Source organism: Acartia tonsa, chromosome 7 (assembly GCF_053477335.1).
Source record: "Acartia tonsa isolate MP-2025a chromosome 7, ASM5347733v1, whole genome shotgun sequence".
Classification (NCBI taxonomy): domain Eukaryota; kingdom Metazoa; phylum Arthropoda; class Copepoda; order Calanoida; family Acartiidae; genus Acartia; species Acartia tonsa.
The window spans coordinates 32,588,044-32,615,092 of record NC_137266.1 but is presented as its reverse complement, the minus strand read 5'-3'; the positions used below and the strand labels follow the sequence as shown (position 1 = coordinate 32,615,092).

At 30.5% G+C, this 27,049-nt stretch overlaps 1 protein-coding gene across 3 annotated transcripts in view; it reads right to left on the bottom strand.

The window, feature by feature from the left end:
* The window catches only part of LOC145323593 (neurexin 1-like), a 101,984-nt gene that overhangs the window by 51,550 nt on the left and 23,385 nt on the right, over positions 1–27,049 (bottom strand). For all 3 annotated transcript variants that reach the window (XM_080165974.1, XM_080165975.1, XM_080165976.1), the window contains exons 4-19: positions 26,303–26,465; positions 20,149–20,235; positions 17,692–17,754; positions 17,163–17,279; positions 15,596–15,673; positions 15,202–15,256; positions 14,897–14,965; positions 14,468–14,548; positions 11,187–11,281; positions 9,717–9,782; positions 6,100–6,205; positions 5,372–5,451; positions 1,699–1,800; positions 1,255–1,314; positions 948–1,001; positions 51–158 (exon numbers count right to left, since the gene is read on the bottom strand). In XM_080165974.1, coding sequence (XP_080022100.1) covers positions 51–158; positions 948–1,001; positions 1,255–1,314; positions 1,699–1,800; positions 5,372–5,451; positions 6,100–6,205; positions 9,717–9,782; positions 11,187–11,281; positions 14,468–14,548; positions 14,897–14,965; positions 15,202–15,256; positions 15,596–15,673; positions 17,163–17,279; positions 17,692–17,754; positions 20,149–20,235; positions 26,303–26,465 — 1,384 coding nt within the window. The remainder of the gene's footprint in view (positions 1–50; positions 159–947; positions 1,002–1,254; positions 1,315–1,698; positions 1,801–5,371; positions 5,452–6,099; positions 6,206–9,716; positions 9,783–11,186; positions 11,282–14,467; positions 14,549–14,896; positions 14,966–15,201; positions 15,257–15,595; positions 15,674–17,162; positions 17,280–17,691; positions 17,755–20,148; positions 20,236–26,302; positions 26,466–27,049) is intronic.

The window sequence follows — 27,049 nt, the reverse complement described above, 5'->3', positions numbered from 1 at the left end:
TTTTCTTGTCTTTCTAGCAGAGAACATTTAACGGTAGAAAGTTAACTAACCTTGTTATCTGTTCTACTAGCTGAAAAAAGTATGAGACCGTTTGGAGCCGTTGTTTTGATCATTAGTGACAGCGAACAATTTGCTCGAAACTTGATTGATGGTAATTCCTAAAAAAAATTAATATGCATCAATGAATATTAAATAAATTTTGCCAAATCCTCTAAAATTTTGTCAACTTTAATCTTTAATGTTGTTAGTTTGATATTGCTGCGCTGTTATTGGGCATAATTGTCCTTGTTTTAATTTAAATATAACCTTAATCATCCAAAATATGAATTTGAGTATTTTTTCATCACGGTTATGGGAACCTAACATTTGTTTTCGTGTGATGTTCAATTTTTTCTTCAATTATCTTATTCTATGACGTTTTTATGTTACATTATAAAATAGTATGTATGTTGAACAAGGATGATGACACAGCTACAAGCTTATAAATCAGATATACATCAATGATGGATGTACTTTTAACTGATAAGATTATAAAGTAGCTACTCTTACAATAACATCTAAATTAAAAAGGATGGCAACATCCATAAAAGCTTAGATCTTGAATGGTAGGACAAACGAATATTAACACTTGTTAATGAATAAGCAGAATATGAATGTTTTAAACAAAATTGTAAGTAAATTTCTTGCAAAACCACTTAAATAAAGGAGACTGTTTAATGACATACTTACATTTTAGGACTTGATTATAAAATTGCTTCGTTTAAAAAATTGTTCCTTGATGTAATAGGAATCAATATTCCAAAAAATGATGAATGGGATAATTACAACACATAAAAAAATAGCAGATTTTGTTTTAATATAAATAAATAATAACGAAGTGATGTTAAATCCTTGATATGAAGTAGCTACACTTCTAAAATGAAAGTTATATAAGATGATAAACTTACCAGATAAGAATCTTTGTCAGCCATTGATATTGTATTTTTATCTTCATTGAAACTCTAAATCAAATCAAATAATTATTGTTTCATAAAATTTTCTTCTAAATACAGTAATATTGAAGCCCAATTAAAACTATTCTGCCCAGAAATTTTCTGATATTAACTTTTATTACAACAAAGTATTTTTTTATATCTATCTCAATTTTTTGTTTCTAATCTTTAAAGTTTTTCTGAATTAGAATTCTCCTCTTAGAAGTTAGTGTATTATTTTTATCATATAAAAAAAGATTAGTTTAAAGAAATTAATACTCACATTTCTGTTCATGGAATACTGGTAGTCGGTGTACGGCAATGCAACGGATGACATTGAATTCTAAAATTTTAAATTTATCAGATTTTTAAAATTAATGTTTATTTTAAAGTAGGAATTTTTTTATCATTTTAATAATAATTATTAGAAAGGACACGAATTATACGACATTGAAGTAAAAGCATAGAGAGTGCACGAGCTAATGTATCTTCACCTAAGGGGTAGACTTTCAATCGGGTCTTTTAGCCAATGAAAAAAGTAAATATTTACACAGCTAAGTCGCTACAAAGAGTACAAATCAATTTGCTTATATGACAACCATAGTTTGGATATTATATCGTATTATAATTAACCTCAGAAGCAAAAGTATTTAATTTTGACAAGTTTAAGTCAACTTAACTCTAATCACCGTATTAGCTAAAAAAAGGCGCATTACGCTTTACATACCTTGCAGACAAGATCAAGCTGACCGAAAGCTCTGACAAGATCATTTCCACGAGAGAACTGTTGGAGTAGCTCAACTCTTCCGGATATTGTGTTGTAACTCACCTAGATACATAAAAATAATATTTTATAGTGAAATAACTTTTTTTACTTCAATTTATTTATCTAATAAAGATTAATACTTTTCAATCAACAGAAAGACATATAGAGCAGGGATCTAAAGGGATAAATAAATGGCCAAAAAAACTGATGAACATCCCCAATGTTAATACACAAAAATACCCCGTCATTAGATTATAATCAGTCGTGAAACGTTCGGACAATCTAAACCAACTAATCAAAATTCATTAAAAGTCCCCAAAGTTGTTAAGAAAGGAATATGAAAACGTTATTATAAATCAATGGGAAATAGTGTAATAAACACCACATTATCCCCTCTCTCTCTGCATATAGAGCTAATAAGAATAATAAGAAAGGTTTATGTTAGATTAATAATGGTGGATAGTCAAAATGACGCCATAGCTTGATTTTTGAGGGTTTTTTTTTAAATTTGATGGGGTATACACTCCTTTTCCTCCCCCTCCCCATGGATAGATGATGTTGTTTTGGCATTGACTAGATCAGACTGACAGTTAAACGTGCAGACAAATGGAGGGATAATTGTTATTTCTGTTTTGACAAGATAGATCGATATATATATATACAGAAAAAACAAACAGACAGTCGGAAAGAAAAAAAGATTTAAGATAAACGGGAAAACAGACAGACAGATAGATCATGTAGAAAGAAAGACACTTCACTAAAATATTACTATCAAATGCTTTGATAAGCTCAAACTAGCATAAATTCAACTAAAATTCATACTTTATTTCCTGAAAATAATAAATGGATGTAATATAAATAATAATCTTGTAAAAAATGTGCTACTAAATAATAAATCTGAATAAATCTAAGTATATGTAAAGTGGGAGTATTCTTCTGAATTATTTATGAAGTCACTATATCAACATTATTTACCAACATATTATGGCATATTTTTTCCCTAAGTATATCATTTATACTAAACAAACAAGGAAGGCAAAGACTGGTTATATTGTATATTTATATTTTTTAAGGCTTCCCACTGCCACTGCCGATTCCACTACAATTGCCAGTGTTGCCAATAAAACATGGATCTTTAAATCAAAATTGCAGTGGTGAGCTGGGAAACACTTTTAAAACACCCACCATCTCAGTGACAGTAGTCATTTTGCGATGCCAGTGAGCCAATGGGTGTTTCCAAAGTGTTTCCCAGCTCACCACTGCCATTTTGATTTAAAAGTCGCTATTAGGTGATCCGTTTCTAAAATTGTCTCACAAGAGGCATCGGCAGTGGCATCACTGTCATTTAAAGATCAAGCTCTGAAGTTTGGTAGCAAAAATGGAATTTGATAAAATTACCAACCAAAGTTTTGAAATAAGACTTTAGCATAATATCTAAAAGTAACTGTTGTTCTTGAATGGCTGGAAAGTTGGGTGTAAAATATTTTGACCAAAGACTATCATGTCATATCTTTATTGTACATATAGACTTCTTTTGTTGTTATACTGCTAAATATTAAAGGATGGTATGCAACAACAAAAAATGAAATAAATTGGCACTTACTTTGTATAGTTGTACTTTTTATTATTGTTTATGTATTACTCTGCAGTAGCAATAATGTAAACATATATAAACAGTTTATTTAGCTGCTTTTTAGTACAGTAACAGGTCTATAGTATATACCATAATAAATATGAAGAATATTTTCCTACAAAATTAAATTGTAATGTCGGCCTCTGTCTTTTTTCAAAAAGTCTTAAAAATTCAGTTGATTTGTTACTTAACCTTAAATATTTTAGGGTTAAATTACCATCCTCTTTGTGTAATTTAAATCTTATTTGATCTATGTCCTAAGATAATTTTTTTATTCAAATCATACATTTTAATTAATCTTATTCTTCAAGTTTTAATTGAGAATTTAAAGAATTTTAAACATTTTTTATTTTTTCATATTTATTTAGGCTCAAATTTGCATCTAATATATTTAGCCATTATTTTCCTGCTTATAATACACAAGGGTAAACATATCATAGACGTGATTTTAGATATTCGTACAGCTAATAAATGTGCTATCTATCATGAATTGTATATACAATAAATTTATAATAAAAACGGTCATATATTCAACTAAAAAGCCACAATCAGAACTATTTTGTAGTATTTACATTGATATTCTAACCAAAATAATAAAATTTCACATATTTCAACATGTTACAGATGTACAAATGTACATTGTAATTGTATAAATATAGTAAGTTAGTTTTGAAACCCTGCAAAACTGTTATTTGCTTAGCTAGGCCTGGCCTGCACAAAAATAAAGACAAATGAGCCTAGCAAAACTTATGCACCTGCGGTTATTTCCAGGTTAGGGAGGTGTATGTTGTAAAGAAAACAAGAACAATTACGTCTAATAATAACGAAGCAGTTTTGAAATTATTAACTAAACATTAGGGATAAATTGGTATGAGAAAAAAAGAAAGAGAAAGAAAGAAAAGAATTTTATTTACATTTTCCAGTGAAATACCTAAGGTACAAAAGATTATTTTAGCGGCCACAGGATACAAATAAATCTTTCTGGATTTTCCAGGTAAAGTGCAGAACATCTTTTCGCTCCAACAAGAAGTTATAGAATTCAGAGCTGGATCTTTAAATCATTTTAGTAGTTAGCCAGATCGGGATGAGCCGAATTTCAGCCAATCACAGCGCGGCATTTCATAAAATGCTGTGCTCCCATTGGTGGAAAGTTGGCTCACCCCGATCTGGCTCACCACTAAAATGATTTTAAGATCCAGCTCAGGTTTCTTTATCAATTTCAGGTTATAGCTATTATCCTATAGGTCCTCCAAAATGCTAGGTAGCTCTTCTTGATCAGAATTAATAGTAGATTTTTACCAATACTAAAGTTTATCTACTTTTTAAAATCCATGTTTTTTTATTAGCATTTACTTTTCAGAACTTTTGTCCATTTGTTGTATATGGTATTTATTTATTATGTTGTTTACATTCTCATAGTAAGCAAGGAAAAGAAGCCAGAAAAAAACAATGAATCTTTAGCCCAAAGTACAATTTTAAAAAAGTCCTTTTTTTATTTAAAAAGCTTATACGACGTCCCTAAAAGGATTTTTGGGTCACTTTAATTAAATAGATTGGGGAGTTTGGGGTGAGGTCCACTATACCATTTTCAGACTTAGAATTAAAAAAGATACATTTTTAGGTTGACCACTTTCTGGACAGTAGGAGTACTCTGCCCCAAAACATTTTAAAAATTTTCCTGAGACCTTTAAATAAGAGCCAAAACAGTTCAGCGAAAGTATGCGGTACGTATAGACATAGAGACAGACAGAAAACCAGTGAAATATATAGATATCTTGTCTTGTACACTTTCTATTTAAATTTAAGATAAGAAGAAGAGAAAATGTTTAAAAATCCAGATAAAATTTGTACTACTTCGTTGACATTCACTTGCAATGTATTTTTTTTAAATTTAATTAATTGACATTTATAATCATTGTTGACGAGAACAATAAAAGCATATTGCAGGATATTTCCATCTACTTTATATCCCTCATTTTGACAAATGAAATATTTACTAACCTCCCTCATACATCCAGTATAATTAGGTATCTTGTCAAGATTTGAGTTTTCTTGTCCAAATCCGTATCCACCGATGATGACTAGAAATAAAAACGGTAACTTTTAAAAGTGCCAGAAGATATTCAAAATTTCTAAATAATTACTTGCGTTGATTCTTGTTAATTAATCTTCCCTAATTTGATATTTGTGGTATAGTCCCTTTCGTGACAACGCCTCTTAAGGGGCCGTTTCGTCGTATTTTCACAGTAAATTTTCTCCTATTTCTAGTCCCTGCAGGAGGCTCTAACCCTGCGGGCCATTCAAAAGTTGATGTGAACATACGAGGAAACGCCCCTTAAGAGGCGTTAACACGAAAGGGACTATACCCGTTATATTTGTTAGGAAATAAATCTAAAAATATAACAAAAATCAAATGATTATTGCTTCATTTTATGCTTTATTATTTATCTATTTTCTTGTTCAAATTTCTATTCCTATCAATAGTAATAGTCAAAGATAGGGATAAGACAATGGACGATTAATTAATATACATTCCCAATTAGAATAAACAAAACTATCCCTTATGTAAACTAAAATTATTAGTTGAATAAGTTTTAACTAAACAATATAAAATTAATACAAGTACCCAAAGTTTTAAGCTAAAGAATGAAAGAACGGGTTTTTAAAAATTTTAACTAATATAATTTACAGTCCATGGTCACCTCCCTTCATAGCAAGATGAAACTTACTGTTGCTAGTTTTGATTTCATTGTCAAAAACAGGAGACCTCCAGGTTTCTGTGTATCTATCATCAACAGTTATCCAGATGTTACAGAATACCAAGTTATTATCAGCCTAGGCAAATAGAATTTATAGATAGATTTATACATTATATAGAGAGATAACTTATAGATTAAAATAGATATAAATGTAAATGAGCAGATACTTACATGAATAAATTTATGGATAGTTAAAAAGAAAGATGAATTTATGGGTAGATGAATGGATAGGTTGTAAGATAGTTAGATAAATAGGTAAACATGTATGTAAATAGTACACTACAAAGAATATTAGAGTAATAGCTACATTGAAGATGTCTTTGATATAAGGTAGATGCATATAAAAGCATGATTTAATAGAAAAATATTACATTTCAAATAAAACATTTAATTAAATAAACTGTAAACCAAAAAATGATTAAATTTAACCGCTGTGAAATTTATTTCCATACGTAAAGCTATACATAAATTATAACGTACAATTAATAGCCTTGTGCAAAATAAAATTAAATTCCTGTTTTATTTGATTGTGTCTCTTTCTAATTCAAAAGCTATTCTAAACCCTCCTTTAAATAACTTTTTAGACCTCTGATCATCCTATTCTTAATACTAATGACTACAACTTGCTTGTTATATTGGAATGTATAATTCCTAGGAACCCTGTCAGATCTAGAGATCTAGAGACTTTTCAAGTTTGTCTAAGTGTTTGTTATATCTCTTCTAACTTCTTCCCAATGATACAAATGAAACTTTATATTTTCTTTGGGCGTTTCTCACAACATACCAAATATCTGGTCAAAAATTCCAGAGGCTTACAAAAATAAGGTTTCTTTATTGACTTATTACTTTTTAACTTCAACTTGAATTACCATTGTTTTAGACTAAATATTAATATATAAGATTCGGTTTAATGTTATTAAATTCAAGGAAACGAAAAAAAAAGAGAAATGAGGAAAATGAAAGTAGAGAAAAATACATAAACTATTTTTACAGTTGTGTAGCTGCAAAACAGCTGATTTTAGCTTGAACACCTAAACTCTATTTCTTTATCCTATATGCCCACAAAAAGTTTAGAAGCTCTTAAGTCAGTTATACAACATGTTTACCTACACACAGAACTTTATATCAAAATGTTTAATCAGAAAAGAATTGTTAGAAAATGAGAAAGGCTGAACAAGGGAGCTAATTATGAATGATAGACGGACAGACATCATTCTACTTTGTATTATAGATTACTTAAATATTTTAATTCTTTAAAGTACTTTTTTCCATCTAAAATGCTTTTAGCTTGATTTTACTGCTCTACTTTTAATCATTAAATTACCAACTAGAATGCTTAAAAAAGATTCTAAAATATAGAATTTATGTAAAGAAAATACACATAGTTTTTCGTAAAGATTACCTATATTTGAAATAACCTGACCTTACTTTATTTCCTTATCCAATCTGCTAACAAAAACATTTGGCTAGTAGATTTTGCTACAAAAGTGTTTTTGCAAAACGAACAATTCAACCAAATCAATAAGATACAGCATAGACCATGAAACGAATAATTTTAATCTCTCAAAAACTAATTACAGAGTTACGAGTTTTAAAGTTTCAGTTTAATGTTTATAATATGAAATATTTTCTTGTTAAACTAACTTAGTCACTTTTTTACATTTACAGAAACACGCCAGTAAAGGAGAGAAAAGTAAAAATATTACCTTCATAAATAAGGTAATGGCCCTGAGGCTGTTAACAATCTAACTAGCACCCCAATACAATATAACAAACAACCTACACTGTACTGCAGATTGGCCACAATTAGAGTTATTGTTTCCTAACATAAATTTGTTTTCTTATTACAAAGAATGATAGTATCAAATGCCTTGTTTTAATCTAACTGCTACTAATTAAATCATTCTAAACTGGTTACAATTATGATTAACTTGTTAAACTTTGCAAATAATATTTTTTTGTAGTCTTGTTTTTTAAGTGAGGCCTCAAAGTTCTCTAAAATAGTGGTCTTCAAAAATAATTAGATTGGCTAAAAGTAATGCTTTTTAAAATGTTTATATGGTTAGTCAATGTATTGAATTAGAAATAATAGGATGTCTAGTGACTGTCGGTTCCACTTGCGTTTCACCTAATTTGTACTTTTGTTTCATGCACATACAGTAGTGCAAAACAAAAAGTACGGTTGGTAAAAAGAAACTTTTTTTTGTTTTACAGAGAACAATGGAAACCATATACATATATTTTCTATATTTTTGCATAACTCTTATCTATTTTTAGGCAGAGGAAATTGGGTAACCAATTAGGAAAAGATAGATTGATATGCGAGTGTGTGTGTATGTGGATATAGTGGAAAAGAATTGGCAATTTTATACGGAATTCTGGCAGACAATGGGATAATAAGTAGGTCAAAACTTTATATATATCCTGCCATGTTTTTGCTATACTGAAAATAGTTTATCTCCCACTAGAAATGAGTTTTATGCTTAGAATGTGAAATGAACATATAAGGATACTATCCATTAAGCTAAGGTTTCATTAAGATTAGGTACCTCACGCACGTTTCAAGTACTAGCGGCTTAGATGCAGTAAGCAGTTTGTAAGTAAATCCCGAGAGGATATAATTTAGATAAAAACAAAGGATTAATAAAAGGGGGGGGGGGGGGTGATTAGGATAAAATGATCTTCATATTAAAAATAGAATCGACTGTTCTATATAAATACCGATATATGATCTATATACTATATAGGGCAGTAAATGAACATATTGGATATGAGAGCAAGGTATATTTAAGGGAAGGGGAGAAAGAGAGGGTAGGTATGGGTAGAATTTCATGGTATTAAGAATATCTTTATTTCATAGACAATTGTAGAATGTTTTCCACGATTATGCAACTGATTTTGACACACAGAGCATGTTTTATAAAGTTTGCTCTCCTTCACTACGTCTGTAACTATGTAATGCTTGTTACATGTTGTTTTTTAACGGAATATTTAGATTTTAAGATGTTGGTTCATCTTTTTCCATATAAAACTTTTGTAAATAAAGGCTAAGGGTTCGAAATCATACAATAAAAAGCTTTTTACTTTCAGGAATAAAAGAAGAGTATAGTGAAAAAATAAAAATTTCCCCTTCCTTTTTATTAAACCAATTTTACCGAATTTGTACATATTTTGGATTGGAATTTATTAAAGAATAACTGTACCACCCCTCTTTCCTGCTTTTTTTTCAAGATACCAAAAATGTGAGATAAATGTTTTAAAAACACACATATGGTTATATATTTTGTATAAGATGGATAAAAAGATTTAGACTTTAATAAGAAACTACGCCCCTAAATTTTTTTTTGCGGGAAGGAGTATTTTTTTTGCTAGGAGCAATTTCTCTTGGGAGGGTGGTGGTTCCCTCCCCCAAAATAGTTATAAACATGTCCGGGACCTATGATAAGCTACCCTGTAAAGGAGAACCCGATCAGTTCAGCGGTTAGCGAAATCCTTTGGTACAGACAAACAGACAGTCATCCTGTTACTTTAATATAAGGATACATGTTGTTAATTGCTTTGCGTGAATATTGTTAAAATAAACTCACCACATAATTTTTCCTGATGAGAGCAACAGAATGCCAGTTATCATCGCTAAAGTGTTCACCAACAGGCTAAATAGATAATGATAAAGAATCTGTTTATAGTACCAAAAAAATATGACGTCATACAATACAAATGTCCAATGATAGGCCAATACATACAGGGTGGGGCAAATAAGACCGGACAAACTTTAAACGGCCATAGCGCCAAAACTACTTGACCAATCAGGACGTTTGACCACACTATAAAAAGCTTAGGTAATGACCTTTTACCCAAAAAAAAATTTTGGACGAAGATAACTTGTACACCGAGCTGGCTGCGCATATGTTCAACAAGGCAGATTCCAAATGCGCCGGTGGTTAATGTGCAAAATCACAAAACGTAGGGTCCGATATGGAAGGAGTTGGAATCTTGACCCCAAATTTTGTGGGTGTCTTAGGCTCATTGAGACACACATTTTGCCGTGTTTAAATCCATTTTCGCTCAATCCTAGCCGAAATGAGATCGATTTTTCAAGATTTTGAGCCTTAAGAAATCACAAACAGTAGGGCCCGACAGGGAAGGAGTTGGAAATTTGACCCAAAATTTTTTGTGTGTCTTAAGCTCATCGAGACACGCATTTTGAGTACTTAAAGTCCACTGTAGCTAAATCCTAGCCCAAATGAGAACAAAAACATGGATTTTGTGAATTTGGCGGTTACTCATGTTACTAAGGAAATGTGGCCTCCCAGCAGCCTGATCTTAATTCAATGGACTTTTGGGCCTAGGGCTACTTTGAAGCATGCACCAATAGACGTGCCCATACCACAAAGACCTCCCTCATTGCCACTATCAAGGAGAACTACTCCAGCTTGGACAGGTACATTTTGACCTGGACCTGCCGGCGGTTGAGGAGGCCGGTAGAGGCGGTGATTGAGGCTGGCGGCGATTTTGTTGAATTATCTACTAGTCATATACCTATTTTGCTTGCCGGTTTTTAAAATTCAATAAAATCTTTAAAATTGACGATTTTATGTTTATTTGTTTAGAAGTTAGAATTTGTCCGGTCTTATTTGCCCCACCCTGTAGACTAAATTAATAAAAGCAGGCAAGTATACATTTTAATTGAACAATAATAGGCAAGTATGTCGTCATTTTATAAAGTCACTAAAAAAAGCTTTAATGATAAATATCAGATTATATTTATATTTATAAAATCTGTAACTACTCAAATAAAACTCATTTTTGTTATTTAAAATAAAATCTTTTCAATTTAAGTATTTTTGTTTTTTCCTTATTAACTTTTTTGGTCATACAAAGGATAAGTAAAACCTTTTATAGATTTTTTCAGTTCCAAGTATTATGCATTAAGATTATTTACTTTTCTGAATTAAGATTAATTTATACTTTTTGAATGTCATTTTTGGAGTCATATTTCAGCCTTTCCACTTAAAAATATTTTTTTTCTTGTATCGGATTCCATATGAAATATTTACCTTTACAGAAGTAACAAACTCATTCATATCTTTTTGTACTATCAACTGTATCTTTCCCTCGTGGAGGTACAACAATACAAAATTGTCCTTGTCTCCTAGATAGATAGATAAATAGATAATATACATATATATATATATATAGATAGATAGATAGATAGATAGATAGATAGATAGATAGATAGATAGATAGATAGATAGATAGATAGATAGATAGATAGATAGATAGATAGATAGATAGATAGATAGATAGATAGATAGATAGATAGATAGATAGATAGATAGATAGATAGATAGATAGATAGATAGATAGATAGATAGATAGATAGATAGATAGATAGATAGATAGATAGATAGATAGATAGATAGATAGATAGATAGATAGATAGATAGATAGATAGATAGATAGATAGATAGATAGATAGATAGATAGATAGATAGATAGATAGATAGATAGATAGATAGATAGATAGATAGATAGATAGATAGATAGATAGATAAATAGATAGATAAATAGATAGATAGATAAATAGATAGATAGATAGATAGATAGATTAGAAAGTTAGATAGAAAGATAAATAGGTAGATAGATTAGAAATTTAGTTGGATAGATAGATGTGAATATATTTAGATAGATAGATTAGACAGTTAAATATATTGATAAATAAATAGATAGATAGTGAACTTAAAAAAAACAAAGAAGTGAATGAATAGATAGATAGTTAGCAAAATGTATGAACAATTATTTACATTATTAATTTGAATAGCAAATTTGTATATTTTAAAGTGTTAAAATGTGAGTAAATTGCACAAAATGAAAGTTTTGCCACGCGGTTTTGCATTGTAAATATGTAAAATTTTAGAATTAAGAATGCATAAGATTAAAATATCTAATTTATGGTTTTATTGCATGTATGTATAGCTTAACTACACTAGAGGTTCCGTATAAAACAGTAAAAATCAGAAGAAAAAAAGAAAAAGACCGAACTAAAGCTTATCAACAAAAAAAATAATACCTAAAGAGCGATCATTTGAAATTATTGAGAGACAAACACTTTCTATTTGATGAAGCAAATTATTTTTTTAAAGGGATTTTTATGCAAAAGAAGATTTAAGCATGACTAAATTAACTTGAAGATTTTTATAAACTTACTATTCCGTTCTTAATTTTTAATTTTTTAACATTGTAGGCCAACCATAAAAACGGCAATTGCATAAAACTACACAGAAATTAACTTTTTGAACACTAGCTATGAAATTTTATATTAAGGAAGCATTTTCTGTTTCTGTATAATTTATGTTTTTCAAACCCTATATGCTAATGTATAACTTTGTCAAATAAGATATCATATACGGCTGTGCTGATTGTTAGATAAACTTTAGGAAAGCGCATGATAGGTCCATTAAGAATGTAAGTTAATTGGAGAGGGGTAAGATTTAAAACCCAAATGAAAAAAGTATTACCACTTTCCTTTTGAAGCCACAAATTATTATCAATTTGTTATCAAAATGGATAGAAATATAAAAAAAATAAAAAAGTAAAATTTTTAGCATATAGCAAGAAAGATAGATAATAGAAGCATGACTATGATCGATAAGTTATGCCTGACCAAAAGTTTCAACCTTTTGGGAATAGTGCATTTTGCCAGTAATCATCACACAAAAAGGGGAATGGTGTGAATTTAAAACAACTCATGAGGTTCTTTGATTTTAGTATCATATATAGCCAAGATAAAGACGTTAAAATTTACCATTTATTACTTAAATATTCATAAACTAAAACTGGGCGAAATATGTAAAACTTATTAATATTATCATCCATTTGTCCGCATTGACAATCTTGTGTGTATGGAAAAAACACATCTTAAACATCAAAATTAACTATGGAATGTTTATTAGAGTAGTTTTCAGATTTTTAAGCTCAATGTACCATAAGCTCTAATTGAATCTAAAGTTGGGAACACTTTATTCTAAAAACTGATCTAAAGTATAAATGTATACACAGACATCTGCCTCCCTTCCTTTTTCAAAGACCTCTTTCGTCTGCTTATACATTATTTTCTGCTACTTGGCTGTGTCAAAACAAGCGACGCCATTGGTTAATTTTCAATAACCCAATAGAAAGGTTGCACAAGGCGGTTTCGATGGGTAGATACAGTTATTTAACCCTTTCTTCTTCTAGTGTTTTACTCTAATATTCTAAAGAATCTGTAATTTGTGAAGTTTTCACACTTTTTCTAGTCATCATTATATGAACATTGTAAGAAAATGAGGGAAATAGTTGGTTGTACCATGAGCAAGGCTAACCTTGTACAATTATACAAATTAGGCATAACAAAAACAGTAATAAACCTTCTTTAAAAACTAATAACAATAGGAAAATCTTATAGCTTATAGTTTATATTAATTTTCAATTACATTTTTGCTAGTGAAGCTTTTCTATATCTAGTGAGCGTCAGTGTGTTTGTCTGTCTGTTCGTCCTTCTATGCAACATTTCTATAACTATAACAAGAAGTGTATTTTAAAAAATTAAGTAACTTCATAAATTGAAGTTTATGTTCATATGATTTTAATCTCTCCAAAATTTTGTAGGATAGTAAATTTTTACAAAATTTTTCTAAAAATGGTAATTACTAGAGCACTACTTTAAATTGTCTCGTGCCTATGTCCGTGTTTTTAATTTCATAGTTGTAGGCTTTATAAGGATTTCTATGATGACTGATGTTTGGTATCAGGATTATTTTGGGTTAATTGCCTTATCTGTAATTCAATTTAAAGCTAATAATTTAATAACTTTGATGTAAAATCTTGGAAAGTTTTAAAATGTAAAAAAAAGACAATATACTGAACAAAGCACAAATTCTTAGCATTGTTCCTGAGTCCAAATGCATCTGTTTAATTTGTGTACGTGTCAATAGTTGATGGGATGAAAAATAAAAATTCTGGTTCTGTTCCAACATTTTTGCCAATGTCATTTTCTTAAGGTCAGGTAATGAACATTTTCTAGGATTGTTGTAAAAAATGTCATTCAGTTGGGTAAAGGAATAAACCATAGTGTATTGGGGTACTGACTGGTCAAAGTTTATTAAATATTACATATATTATTATTAAAACAAGCATTAAAAAAAAAAGATTTGTTTTTAATTGTCATATGAAATTTCAGAACATATTTCCCTGCTTAATCTTCCCTAATTAATGTGACTTCAAGGCGTTATCTATCATACAAAGTAAAAAAATATCTGACGGTCTGAATCTTATAATCTAATTAACAATTTGGACTTACCGTTATAATACAGGAGACCAGAACTTTTAATGGTTTTGAATTCAAGAAGCAACGTATCTTCACCAGAAGAAAAGGGAGCTCCTAAAAAACAATACAAACCACATTATAAGTTTCAACAGGAATCAAACCGGTTTTTAACATTGAAGAAAGTCAATGTTCTCCGTTATCTTATAAATTTGTTACAGAAACGCGAATAAAAATATCATTTTGTTTTCCCATTAGAACTTCAGCTAGACAAACGTTCAAATTCCCAAAATATTTAGGCCTCTAAATTTTTATTGCAACTATCCCGCTTAAAAATTGATGTAAAAATATTATCAGAATACATCATCCTTCTATATAAAGTATTTAGAATATTTGTTGTCAGTTCAGTTCCCAGTAACCACCCTAAACCCAGTGCTCCTAGACATTAGGAGCACTGAAAATTACCTTTATTTCTAAATGTTTCTAGGAGTAAACCAGTTTTTCCACTAAAATATGCTTCTAAAGGTTTCTTTCCTGAAAAATAAATTTGTTTAAATATTAAATCATTTATGATTATGAGGTAAATATATGTAAATAAGTCGTAAATAAAAGCAACTTAGGTCTTGTAAACAATTAAAATTGTTCCCATAGAATATGAGAATCTTATACATATACCATAGTAATTGGATGTATTTGTTTGTGTTTGTACTTCAACTAAGATCTCATACAGCTGAACTAAAATGTTCATAATTTAGAAAAAAATTACTTACTATTTTCACAATGTTTTCCTTCATAACTCGTGTCTCGACAATCACAGATATAGCCCTGAAATATAATATCTCATCACAATCATAATTTAAAAAATAGTTGGAATGGTTTTAAAAGCATAGCTTGAATTTATATTTAATGAACACAAAGTGTAAAAAAGGAATTAATGGGATTAGTAAAAATTAAAAGCATGTTATAAAAAGGGGAACTGTATTTAAATACTAGGAATGTTAGATCATGACTGACAGACTAACCTACAAAGCACCTACAAAGCATGTCTTCTATCTTTTTCTCAAGATTAAATAAAATTTAAATAATTAAGCACAGTCGTTAATAGAACATAGGTTTAGAGAATAAGGGAAAAGGACATTTGTAGTAATGTTATTCAATACTTACTTTATTTGTAGATAAACACAAGCCCTCGTTCTTACACGTTGTTTCATTACAATTGTTCGCATCACTCACATGTATTCCCTAAAATATAGGTACCCTTCTGTATTATTTGCCAAGTATCTATCAAACACTTTGTTAAGATCAAGAATGCTGTTATTTGCAGAGATTATAATGTAACTTAATTCAAACTAAAAAATAATATTTAGAAAAAATCGGGAATAGTCCCTTTCGTAACATCGCCCCATAAGGTGCGATTCGTCGTATTTTTAAAATTGCTTGTTATAGGTTATTTTAGGTTATATTGGGTTATGTGATTGCCCACAGGGTTAGGTAAATATCCCCACAGGGTTAGAGCCCCCCGTAGGGGCTAGAAATAGGATAAAAGCTACTGTGAAAAATACGAAGAATCGCCCCATAAGGTGCGATGTTACGAAAGGGACTATACCCAAAAAATCTTTAAAAAGTCGAAATCTTATATTAATTATCAGGGAAGTAATACATTAGAGTTAATAAATAACGGTTTCTTTTCCTTTGTTGCTTTGTCAAGTGGGTAATGCCTGGGTTTACCCTTACAGATCGGGGGGGGGGGGGCTCAAAGAGCCCCCCCCTCTAGTTTTTTCAATCTCATTTTTTTTGTAGGTAAGATGGAGAGCTGTAACTTCATGACTTTTTAAGTTTAGTAATTATACGTCGGCAAGAGTTGATTTTATTAGGATATCTGGTCTGTGTCGGTCGTGGTGTCCGGTCAAAGTCGGTTGGGTAGCAAAAAAAATTAGAAAAAATTCTAAATAAATCTTAATTTCTACATTATGACTTTTGTGTATAAGGTAGTAACCTAAAATTTTTGGTGAATACTTAGATATCAATGACCTTCTGAGAAAAGTGGTGTTATGACCGTTTGACCGCTCCCTGACCGACTTTATGACCGATTTTTGTCCGGCTTTTACTACAGATATAAATCATGAATATCGTGGCTTCTATCACAGCTAGAGACCTATAATTTTTTTTTGGTAAATCCTTGAGCAATAATACACAGATAAAAATATTAATTTGCGCCGCCAACCGCCGTTTTACCGCCGTAACCGCCGAAAATGGCGGTTTCCGTTATTTGCCGTTTTTCGGCGATGATCAGAAAAAGTAATTTTTTTGTTATACAAAATAAAAGTTCGTCCTAAAATTTGGTCATCCTAGCTGCAAAATTGGCCGCTCTACAGCTGTTTTAAAATTTAGCGGCTGGCCGCTAAAAAGCGGCTAAGGAGCGGTCTGACTGCTATGACTAGAAAAAGTAATTTTCTCTAAAAATACACATGAACCACCAGAAAAAAATTTTACGTCTTTATCTGTACCAGGAGCCGAGATAGAGGGGGGGGCTCTTTGAGCCCCCCCTTCCCCCCCCCCCCCCCCCGATCTATTAAGGTGGGAATTGGGGCCCGATCTGTAAGGGTTAAAAGACACAATTTTTATCACTCAATGTGCAGGCAAAGTGTTGTCTATAGGATGTTAGGTTGTTGATAATAAATAATAATGTTGTTGAAAAATACAATAAAGAAATGAATATCTAAACAATTACCTTAAAAGCAAGAATTTCTTGCTCCACAAAGTTAGAAGGATTCGAACTCGAATACGCCACAGTTTCTATTTCACCCAGAAATTCTCTTTCAAACCTGACACTCGGCAAGGCTAGATCCTAATTTAGAATATCAAAGTTAAAACAAAAATATATAGGTTATTCATAAGAAGAATTTGTAAAGAAATTATTGGTTAAAATTCACAGATGATATGAACAAACAACTAATAATTGCATAATATGTTATTAATAGATAAGAAAAAAATAATATTTTTTCGTTTTATAATAAAAAAGCGGATCCGCCTCTATAATTTATGGGAATTAAAAGAGTTAGGAAAGGGTAGACATTACACGAAAACCGCCCGAAGACTTAAATTTAAAAATAAAGTAGCCTAACACCATCATGGGACCCGTCACCCATGTAAAGCTTCCTCACTAAAGGATCAGTAATTATGTAAATCTTAAGCTACATACAAGAAAATTTAGTACTTTATATAAAAAACATAAATATAAATTATTGTATTTTATTTACCTTAGTGCCTAACCAATAAGGTATTCCTCCAATAAATAAACTCGTTACATTACAGGAACCACCCTAAAAATAAATAATGACATTCACTTTTATTGGTCATAATCATTAATATTACAAGGATAGGGAACGGCTGCCTAAGTATTCTTTCAGCCGCGATTTAATGTCGGGTTCAGTTATCATATTTAGCAGTCCACTAGTCAATGGTTATCTACAGCATAAGTCGACTCATTTCTATAAACTTCACCAAATTTAACAAATACCATACAAGTAGCTAAGCTTATTTAATTTGCAAAACTATTTAACTTACGTGAATTTTTTATTAATAATAAAAATCTGTAGTTGTATACTTTAGGAAATGATAAATTTTGAATATTTGTTCGGTGCATAAAATATAAAATTTGGCTGAATTCTATTGAATTTTCTATAATTCAAATAATGAATCTTATATATTAAATGCAATATCTATTATATACATAGTTTTTTTTTTCAATTGTGAAGGCACTCTTAAAGTCTCCTGTGTCGGCAAGTAAATTTTTTTGTCATACGTTTTTTTTCATGTTCTGCCTTTTATAAATAAATTTCTTTTCTTTTTATCATTGTCGTTGGGTAATCTTTTTTTACTTTAAACTAAAATCCCCTACATTAGACACACTTCTAATAAAAGCTTTACTAGCAATGGACACAATCGCCCCTGTTTACTATTTACTTCAACCATCATTATTTTCGATAACAACGCAAACAATTCCAGCCGAAACTGTCAACCAATTCTTGGAATTCTGACGAGCACAAGTGGGAGACATTTTCCTAATTCGTATTCGAACCCAAATTATTTTCTCCTTATTTTTATAATCAGCTTAAACGTAAAAGACAAAATAAAACCTTATTTCATACGGTTTATATGACGAATAGCCAAATCAGAATCTATTTGTGCTAAGGCAGACTGTAAGAATACAATTAAATAACAATGGATTATATGTTCAAACTGAATAAATATCAGTTATCCTTCTAAAAATCTTTTGTTTGGGGGCAAAACTGAAATCATGCAAAGTGCATAATTATTCTTAACTTTTCTCTTTTTCAATATAGATAATATTCTGTTTCTTTAAGGTTAAGCACTTTTTACAGCCCAATTCAAATAAACAGGAAAATGGGAGAAACTAAAATGAATTACTTAAAACTTGAAGTAAGTGAACATTTCCTAGAATGAAAAAGAAGTTTCAATTTGTAGTTTGCATATTTTTGGTTAAAAATTTGCTATTTCATCCAAGATAAACTGGTTGGATCAAGTCAGATAAACGAAGAAGGTCATTATTCAGAACACTTAAAGTTTTTGATTTGACCAAACGGCATACCAATTGACGATAAATACCCTTCAGAAGTGTTAAATTGTGTGGATTTTGTTACTTTGTACAGCCCAATCAAGATTCAAAATAACACTCCCGGACCACCTCTGATTTATTGGATAAAAACTTCCTTCGAATTGTTTACTTGATACAAACTGTACTTACAGATGTTGACAAACAGGGTCTTTGTTTTTTTTTATTTAGAAATCTAAAGACAGTTGTATTTATTAAGTAAAACTTATAGTTGCATTTTAAATAAAAATACAGGCAATATTTGTCCAAAGAACTTTTGTTACATTCATTAATTGATTTTTCTTTTTTTTATATAATGTAATTTTGCATTTGCACTACAAATAATCGTCCTTGTTAATTAATAGACTTTCGATAAATGTGCCATGGCTAAAAAAGTTAAAACTCATGCCGATTTATTGGCTATGCATTCCAGACTAACAAATTTTCTTGTTAAAATTAAATTTTTTAAATATCAGTCATGAATTTACACAACTTTTTTGGGGGGAGGGAGTAGTATTTCATTTCATTTGGGGTGTGGGTTCCCCGGTATTATCCTCTTAGAAATTTTTTTTTCAATATTGAAAATTTGAGTACCCCCCCCCCCCCCCCGACAGCGAACTATGAACTCTGGCCGCAGCGCTCGGCTCCCTAGCCTGCCTAGCCGCAGCGCTCGGCCCCCTTGCCTGCCTAGCCGCAGCTCTCGACCCCCTTGCCTACCTAGCCGCAGCGCTCGGCTCCCTAGCCTAAAACCTAACCTAACCTAAAAAAGTTGTTCGTCGGTAGTCCGAGGATGATGGGGGGAGGGTACAAAATTTAAAAAAAATTGAAAAAAAAATTTCTAAGAGGATAACGCCGGTTCCCCCAACCCCAAATTTTGTTTTTATACATACATAAAAGGGGGCGATCATGTTTATCCGAGAAAGTGGCTTAAAACCACTATAGGACTAGAATATATATTTTCAGTGAAGCACAACCTTGTCGGTTCAGAGGTTACCGAGACCTTAGACTTCAGACAGACTGACAAACATCGTTCTACTTTGTTTGTTTACTTGTCCATCTTGTAAGTTAAGTTTGTCAATTAAATCAAAAGTCATATTTTTACCTGGGCAGGTTTTTGTTGGAAAGATTTCCACAGTTGGAAAGAATCGAGTTCCAGAAATAATTTATCCTGCGTCCTCCCAATTGTCACCTAAAAAACATAAAAAATGGTTGGATTTATAAACTTTAAGTGCTTAAATCTAATAAAATCCAAACTTTTGAGTAAACCAATAATTTTAATCTATATAATGGGTAAGTTCTTTTATCACCTTTGGGGATATTTAGGGATATATATCAATTTATCGTCAATCGTCTTATCCCTTAAATTCCATGGGGAAAATTATTTCAACCAATCATATACCTTTTAAGACCATTTGTTAACCAATAAAAAAATTTAATATCTGCACTAGTGTATCATGTAAAACAGTTTCTACCTCATATTTACAGCCACATAAAGCTGTTATTTTTTCATCGAACCGCGAATTCCATATACTTTTTATTTCATCTTGCATTAACCAGAAACTTGACAATGTACATTTAAGCTGTAATGTTTTTGAACTCTTTGCCACCACAAAGCTGGCAATGAAATTTTGTAGGATCTTTAAAATGTCTATACAAATGGTCATACATCTAACCTGGAATTAAATTAAAATGAACTCTGTTTTCCTAGGGCAAAATTAAAATAATATCGATTTTCCTATATTTATGTGTTTTCATTACATTAAAGTGCTAGTATTCTACAACAAGAACGATAAAGTTTAACCCAGACGAAGCTTTGTGAAACAATGATGTAACGAGGATGTCAACATCCATAAAAGCAAAGCTCTGAAATGGTAGAAAAATAAACATTAACACGTGTAGTGTGTCAGAACTGAATAAGCAGAATATTAAGCATAAGTCAAAAAAATTGTAAATTTGTTGCAAATGCAGAATACTGTTTGTTTGGGACTTGATTATAGAATAGAATATGTCAAGCATTGACTGAGGACAAAACCTACACAACAGACAGCAGGGTAGACTGGAAAAGCCAATTGTAAAGTAGCTACTCTACTAAAAACCTATTTAGTATAACATGAACAATAATGTATCTAAGAAAACATTAGAGGGGTTTTGTTTTCTTGAAAAATATTTAATTGTAAAAATAAAACAGTCTAATGAATTGATAATAGCCCAAATTCATCTTCATGATTGGTATTTAGTTAATTTTTTAAAAAGCCATTTTATCCTAGTATAAGACTTAGTGACAGCCTAGCCGTCTATATGATATACATCTGCCGAGCCCTGTATTTTATTAAAACTCTTTGTTTAGATCATGGAAAGAAAACAAAGTAACGGGTTTTGTTGTGTTTTCACAGTAGCTTTTCTCCTATTTCTAGACCCTAGCGGGGGCAATCATTAACCTAACCTAACCTTATCAAAAGCCTACTAAGATGAAACCCGCTACTTCGTTTTTCTTTCCATGATTTTTTTTATTTTCATATTAATACTATTCCCTATCCATAGAAAAACATTAGGTTCTGTGTTAAAATAATTAATCATGAGCTTACACACTCTCCACATACAGTTTGCTATATATGTTTTAAAGTGAAACAACCAATTTTTACTATTTTCAATATTTAAATATGGAAAACTAGCACCTAAAAGATGTATCCAAAACATCTGGATTAGGCGGGGGGAGGGGTTACCCTGCCCCAAGATAGACAACAAATATTACGAAAAAAAGGGAATTTCAACGACAGACAAACAAACAGTCACAATTCTAATGTAAATTAACTGAAAACATAAAAAAACATTTTGGATCATGGAAAAAGTTTTTAAAGAATAGGTTTAAAAATAAACCTTGGTACTTTGATAAATTTTTTGTATTGAAAATATTGTAATATTCATTATCATTTTTCTTGAAAAATTAAATATTTTGTTTTGTTTTTACTTAACCAAGAGGTGACATGAAAAATTGCTCTTTAACTTTACTTTATCAATTTACAAGTATATTGATATTTTTAGTAGCGCATCTACTCTATAATCAAGTTATGAATATTCGATCAGCATTTGCAGCCATTTGTAGAAAACCATGTCTGTTTGTCTCGGTAATCACTGAACCGATTGGGCCCTTCCCTTCAGGGACACAAGGCTAGGGACAAAGCCACTAGTTACTATTAATAACAGTTAATATATAATATTATTTTTAAATGCTTCTAAAATTATTGAATTAATCGTCCTTGTCGGGGTAAAAACAATTTATCAATTTATTTTCTCCATTAAAATTTTGATGATAATATACATTAGTGATTGATAATTATATGTTCCTGTCTGTGTATATGTAGAGAATGGCTGAATTAATAAGTGATGATAACTTTTTGGATCATGGAAAGAAAACGAAGTACCGGGTTTTGTGGTATTTTCACAGTAACTTTTATTAGGTTTGGTTCGGGTAATGTTAATGATTGCCCCGAAGAGTTGGAGGCCCCCGCCGTGGCTAGATATAGGAGAAAAGCTACTATGAAAATATTTCGTGATCTTTCCATGATTCAAATATTTGGTTTGTACATTTAAATATTCAATTGGATTTAATAACTCGCGACTTTAGTACAACAAAGAACTTCTTGTTGCTAGATTCGAATTTCGGCCCATTACCGCATAATAACTAAGTAAATTAAAAGTGTTTCACACTGCTTCTCTGTCAGGTGCGCAACATCAAAAGTTAGAATAGGGGAAATGTCTTCGCTCAAAATAGGTGAAACTCATTACTATTCAAAGTTAGGACTTCAAGACAAAAAGGTCGCTAATCAAAGAGTTAGTTGTCTGAAGGACGTTTAGCTGTGTAATCATGCACTTTATTAGCAAGATTTGGTTCAGAGATGAACAAAATTAGAATTACTGTCATATCTCGTTCTCTTAGGATATCCTTGTCCCCTTTTGCTTCAATCATTTATTACCCCCTATTACTCAGCAATGTAAAAAATACTTGAAAGTGAATAAACAGCCAATTACAATATCTTTATCAAAAGTACGTTCATGGGAAATCAAAGACTCATTATCTTAATCTCTTAATGAATGTATTTTCGAAAACCAATAGTAACCACTTATATTTTATACATTCTCTTTGTCTTTACTTAAAGGATTGAATATTAACCTAATTGTCATAGTAATAACAATGCAATTAATATAAGACCAATTAAACACTTTGTTGTCGAATTAAACCATTGATATTTTGTGTCTAGAAAAAATGGTTTAGTGGAATAAATTGTACAGATAATAACTGCTAAGTCTTGATCATGTGTTATTGATGTCTGTTGGTAGATAAATATAGTCGTTGGCTGCATTCCAAAAATGGCATTTAATAGGATTAATAGGACAGAAACAAAGAAAAAAAGAAGAAAGAAAAAGAAAGAAGAAGAAGTAAATTAATTTGAAAGTTAACTAGACAGATTGATTTGAATGTGGCAATGTGGTATGAGCCATACAACTCCTTATAATTAGATTTAAACTGTAGGAAAGGATTACGTGTATTAGTCCCTTTCGTGGCAATGCCTCTTAAGGGGCGTTTCGTCGTATTTTCACAGTAGCTTTTGATAGGTTTTTTTTATGTCAGGTGTTTGCCCGCAGGATTAGAGCTCATCGCAGTGGCTATAAATAGGAGAAAATCTACTGTGAAAATATGACGAAACGCTAATTTAGAGGCGTTGTCACGAAAGGGACTATACTAGAATTACCATTTTATCTAAGGTCTTATTTTAGGTTTGGTGAATCAAAAGTACATACATTTTAGAGATACTGGATTAATCATACTATGCTTTGTACTTTTTACATAAGTGCTACCATAATATATGTATATTATATCAATAAAGATATTAAATCTGGGTTTTCTTTAATGAAAAACTGATATATATCTAACAAATATATGATAGGCTTAAATAATCAATGACTGAGAAAACAAAAGTAATTTTCTTTCGAACATTTACTTTTCTATTCATCTGAGGTCTTTTTTTAGATATGGTGAATCAAAAGTACATTGGGCTAAAAATCCACAAGAAATTAATCTGAGTTTTATTTATAAGCTTTGTACTTTTACATAAATATTTCTATATACATACAACAGTATAAAAAAATAGATATAAATTATTTGAAATCTCCAACATATAAGCTTGTTAGGCTTTTAGTTCTATTTTAGTTGCATAACAAAACATTTACAACAGCTAAGAGATATAAAGAAATCTTAGTCTGAAAATGATGTATAATCTATAAATCTTAATTATGAAAAAGGCTGACTAAGAAAACTGTTTTATAATGCTGGTCAGTCTCAATGTAAGAGAGCTCTATAAAATTCATCTGAAACATATCAATTTTCAAATCTTTAGTTTGAAAGGATACTTAAGTGGCCTTTGTGTTAAATAAAATTCTTTTAATTGTCAGGAATGAAGAGAACTTTTTCGATATTCCCCCCCTTAAAAAAAACAGTTATAAACATTCTCAGAACCCATGAGAAGCTATACTTAAAATAAGGACTATATGGGTTTAGAGGTTAAAGAGATATTTCGGTACAGACAGACAGTGATCCTGTAAGGATTTGTACTTCACATTTTACCATTTGATAAAACCCCCTTAATAAGTAGCGAAGCTACTTAATAATTCCAAATGTTTTTAAACTAAAATTTGTATTGAAATATGAATTCCTAGGATTATTGCTTTATTTTGTCCTGTTTTCACACTTGATTTTCTCTGTAGACATAGTTACATAAGTGTGTTTTACTTTTGTCTTTTTTTGTAAAGCAAGTACATTCAATTTGATTGTTTGATGTGTTTTCTTTTCTTTTGTCTTATGATTACCTCAGCCGTAAAGAAATAGAGGGGGAAAAATAGAATAAAAGTTTTTACTACATAGTAAAAAAAAGTATTTTTTTCAGGGAACTTTTCAATGGTTGACATACTCTGAACCTCGACCAGTTTAAGGCTTCCTAAAATGTAAGGACTAAATCGGCTATTGTATTAAGGGAAGACTGCTCACCTTAATCCAATTTATTATTTATGTTTGGGGGTTAAAGGCATCATCTCTATTCCAAATAGCTTAAAACCTGCCCTGGATTTTCAATTTCTTTGCTTTCATTTTATTACTATAAAAAAGATTAAATATTTTTTTTCGAGTTTTTGTTACTTTATCCCAAAATACTACAATCTTACAATAATCAAAAGCACAGAGAAAATAAGGACCTTACATAATTGTTTCTTTTTCTATAGAAAAATATTTTTCAAAGTTCAGTATTATTTTAAGCTTCTTTTATCATGAAACACTTTTATAAACACATAAAGGTAGGTTGGTGGATTGAAATTAAATAAAATGCAATCAAAATCTTTGTTATATTTTTTATTTAAATGCATAAACTTTTTTATTTCATGTAGTGCATGTTTTATCTACAAGGTCTGTCCGTATTTGAAGGAAATTTAAGGAAATATATCTAATCTTTTTAAATATGCGCTTTTTATGAACATTATTTTCTTTTTTTTGCCAGTTATAGTTTTTCATACATCTATCTATATGTGTTTGAATAATGATTGATTAAATTTCTATTTTTAGACATTGCTAAATAAAGCGATTGTTTTAAATGTCAAATTTGGCCAAACATATTATATTTCTTTTTTCTCAAAATCCATTAATAACAAGTATAATACTAATCATATGGACTAAAGCATGAAAAGTATCAGAAAAATTCTTTAGATTGCACATAAAACAACATACATGGAATCTAAAATAAGATTGATATGATATATCCAATTACAAGAGATTCACCCGAAGAAAAAACATTTTTTTTACAACTTATTGCCCTTTTTTAAATAGCATGGTATGATAAATCTATTAATAAAGAAAGTATAACAATATAAAACTTATTTTAAAGGGATAAAAATTGGCGTAAAATTGGAACACAGTAATAGTGTCTGACTGATTATGACGTAACAAAAAAAATTAGCCAATGAGAGGCCACTTTAAATTTTACCATAAGTCAATAACGGCCTCTCATTGGCTAATTTTTTTTGTTACGTCATAATCAGTCAGACACTATTACGGTGTTCTTAAAATTGTATTTTTATTGTGAAACATCCCTCATCCTAGGTAGTAACACTTTTCTTAAGGTAAATATATCGGATGTACGGACTAACGAAGAGCCAATTTTAGTCAAAATTAGCTGCTTAACTGAAAAAGTTAAAAATGAACACTTACTAACCTTATGAAGTTTATTATCATTGACTTTAGTGTTGTTATTGAGCAAAATTGTGTCGCCATTAGAATCAGTGTCAACCGCCGCTCCGCTGTAGCCTCCCGCCGCAAAAACGGCCTCACCGCCACGGTAACGGTATCTCAGCCGCCCGTTCTCGATTTTCAGCTCTGTAGTTTATATCACACATTTAATATTTCGGCAAAAATTCTTTACAGTAGCGAGAAAAATTGTAAAATTTGGCAGGAATTTTTAATATTAGCAAATCATGAATTTTTTTGTCAAAAAGCTCATCAAATTTAATGCCTTTTTATTTAAATTTATATCAAACAATTATGAGAGAAGTTGTTTAATTGACAAATAAGACGTTTAGAAGATATTCACTAGCTATAGAGTGGCTGTGCTACTCAGAATTTTATGTTCAATCTATCTAAAAAAAAAGATATAATGTATGAGTAAAGTAAGACTAATGAACATAGATAATTCAGATAATAAACATAATCAGTCAAGGACAGAACACAAATTATGCAAAATATTTTTTCTATTTTTTATTCTCATGTATAAAAAATTAACCTTCCCTAATCTTATGATTGAAATGGAGGAGGGAAGAAAATGTTAGGAGGGGGGGGGGGGGTGGGGGGGAATTTAGTAGTTGAAAACCTTTCCAAGACCTAAAAAGGAGAACCATATCGGTTGAGGGGTCGGCTAGATCCTTTGGTATACACACAGTTCCTTTTACTTTATTATTAGGATATC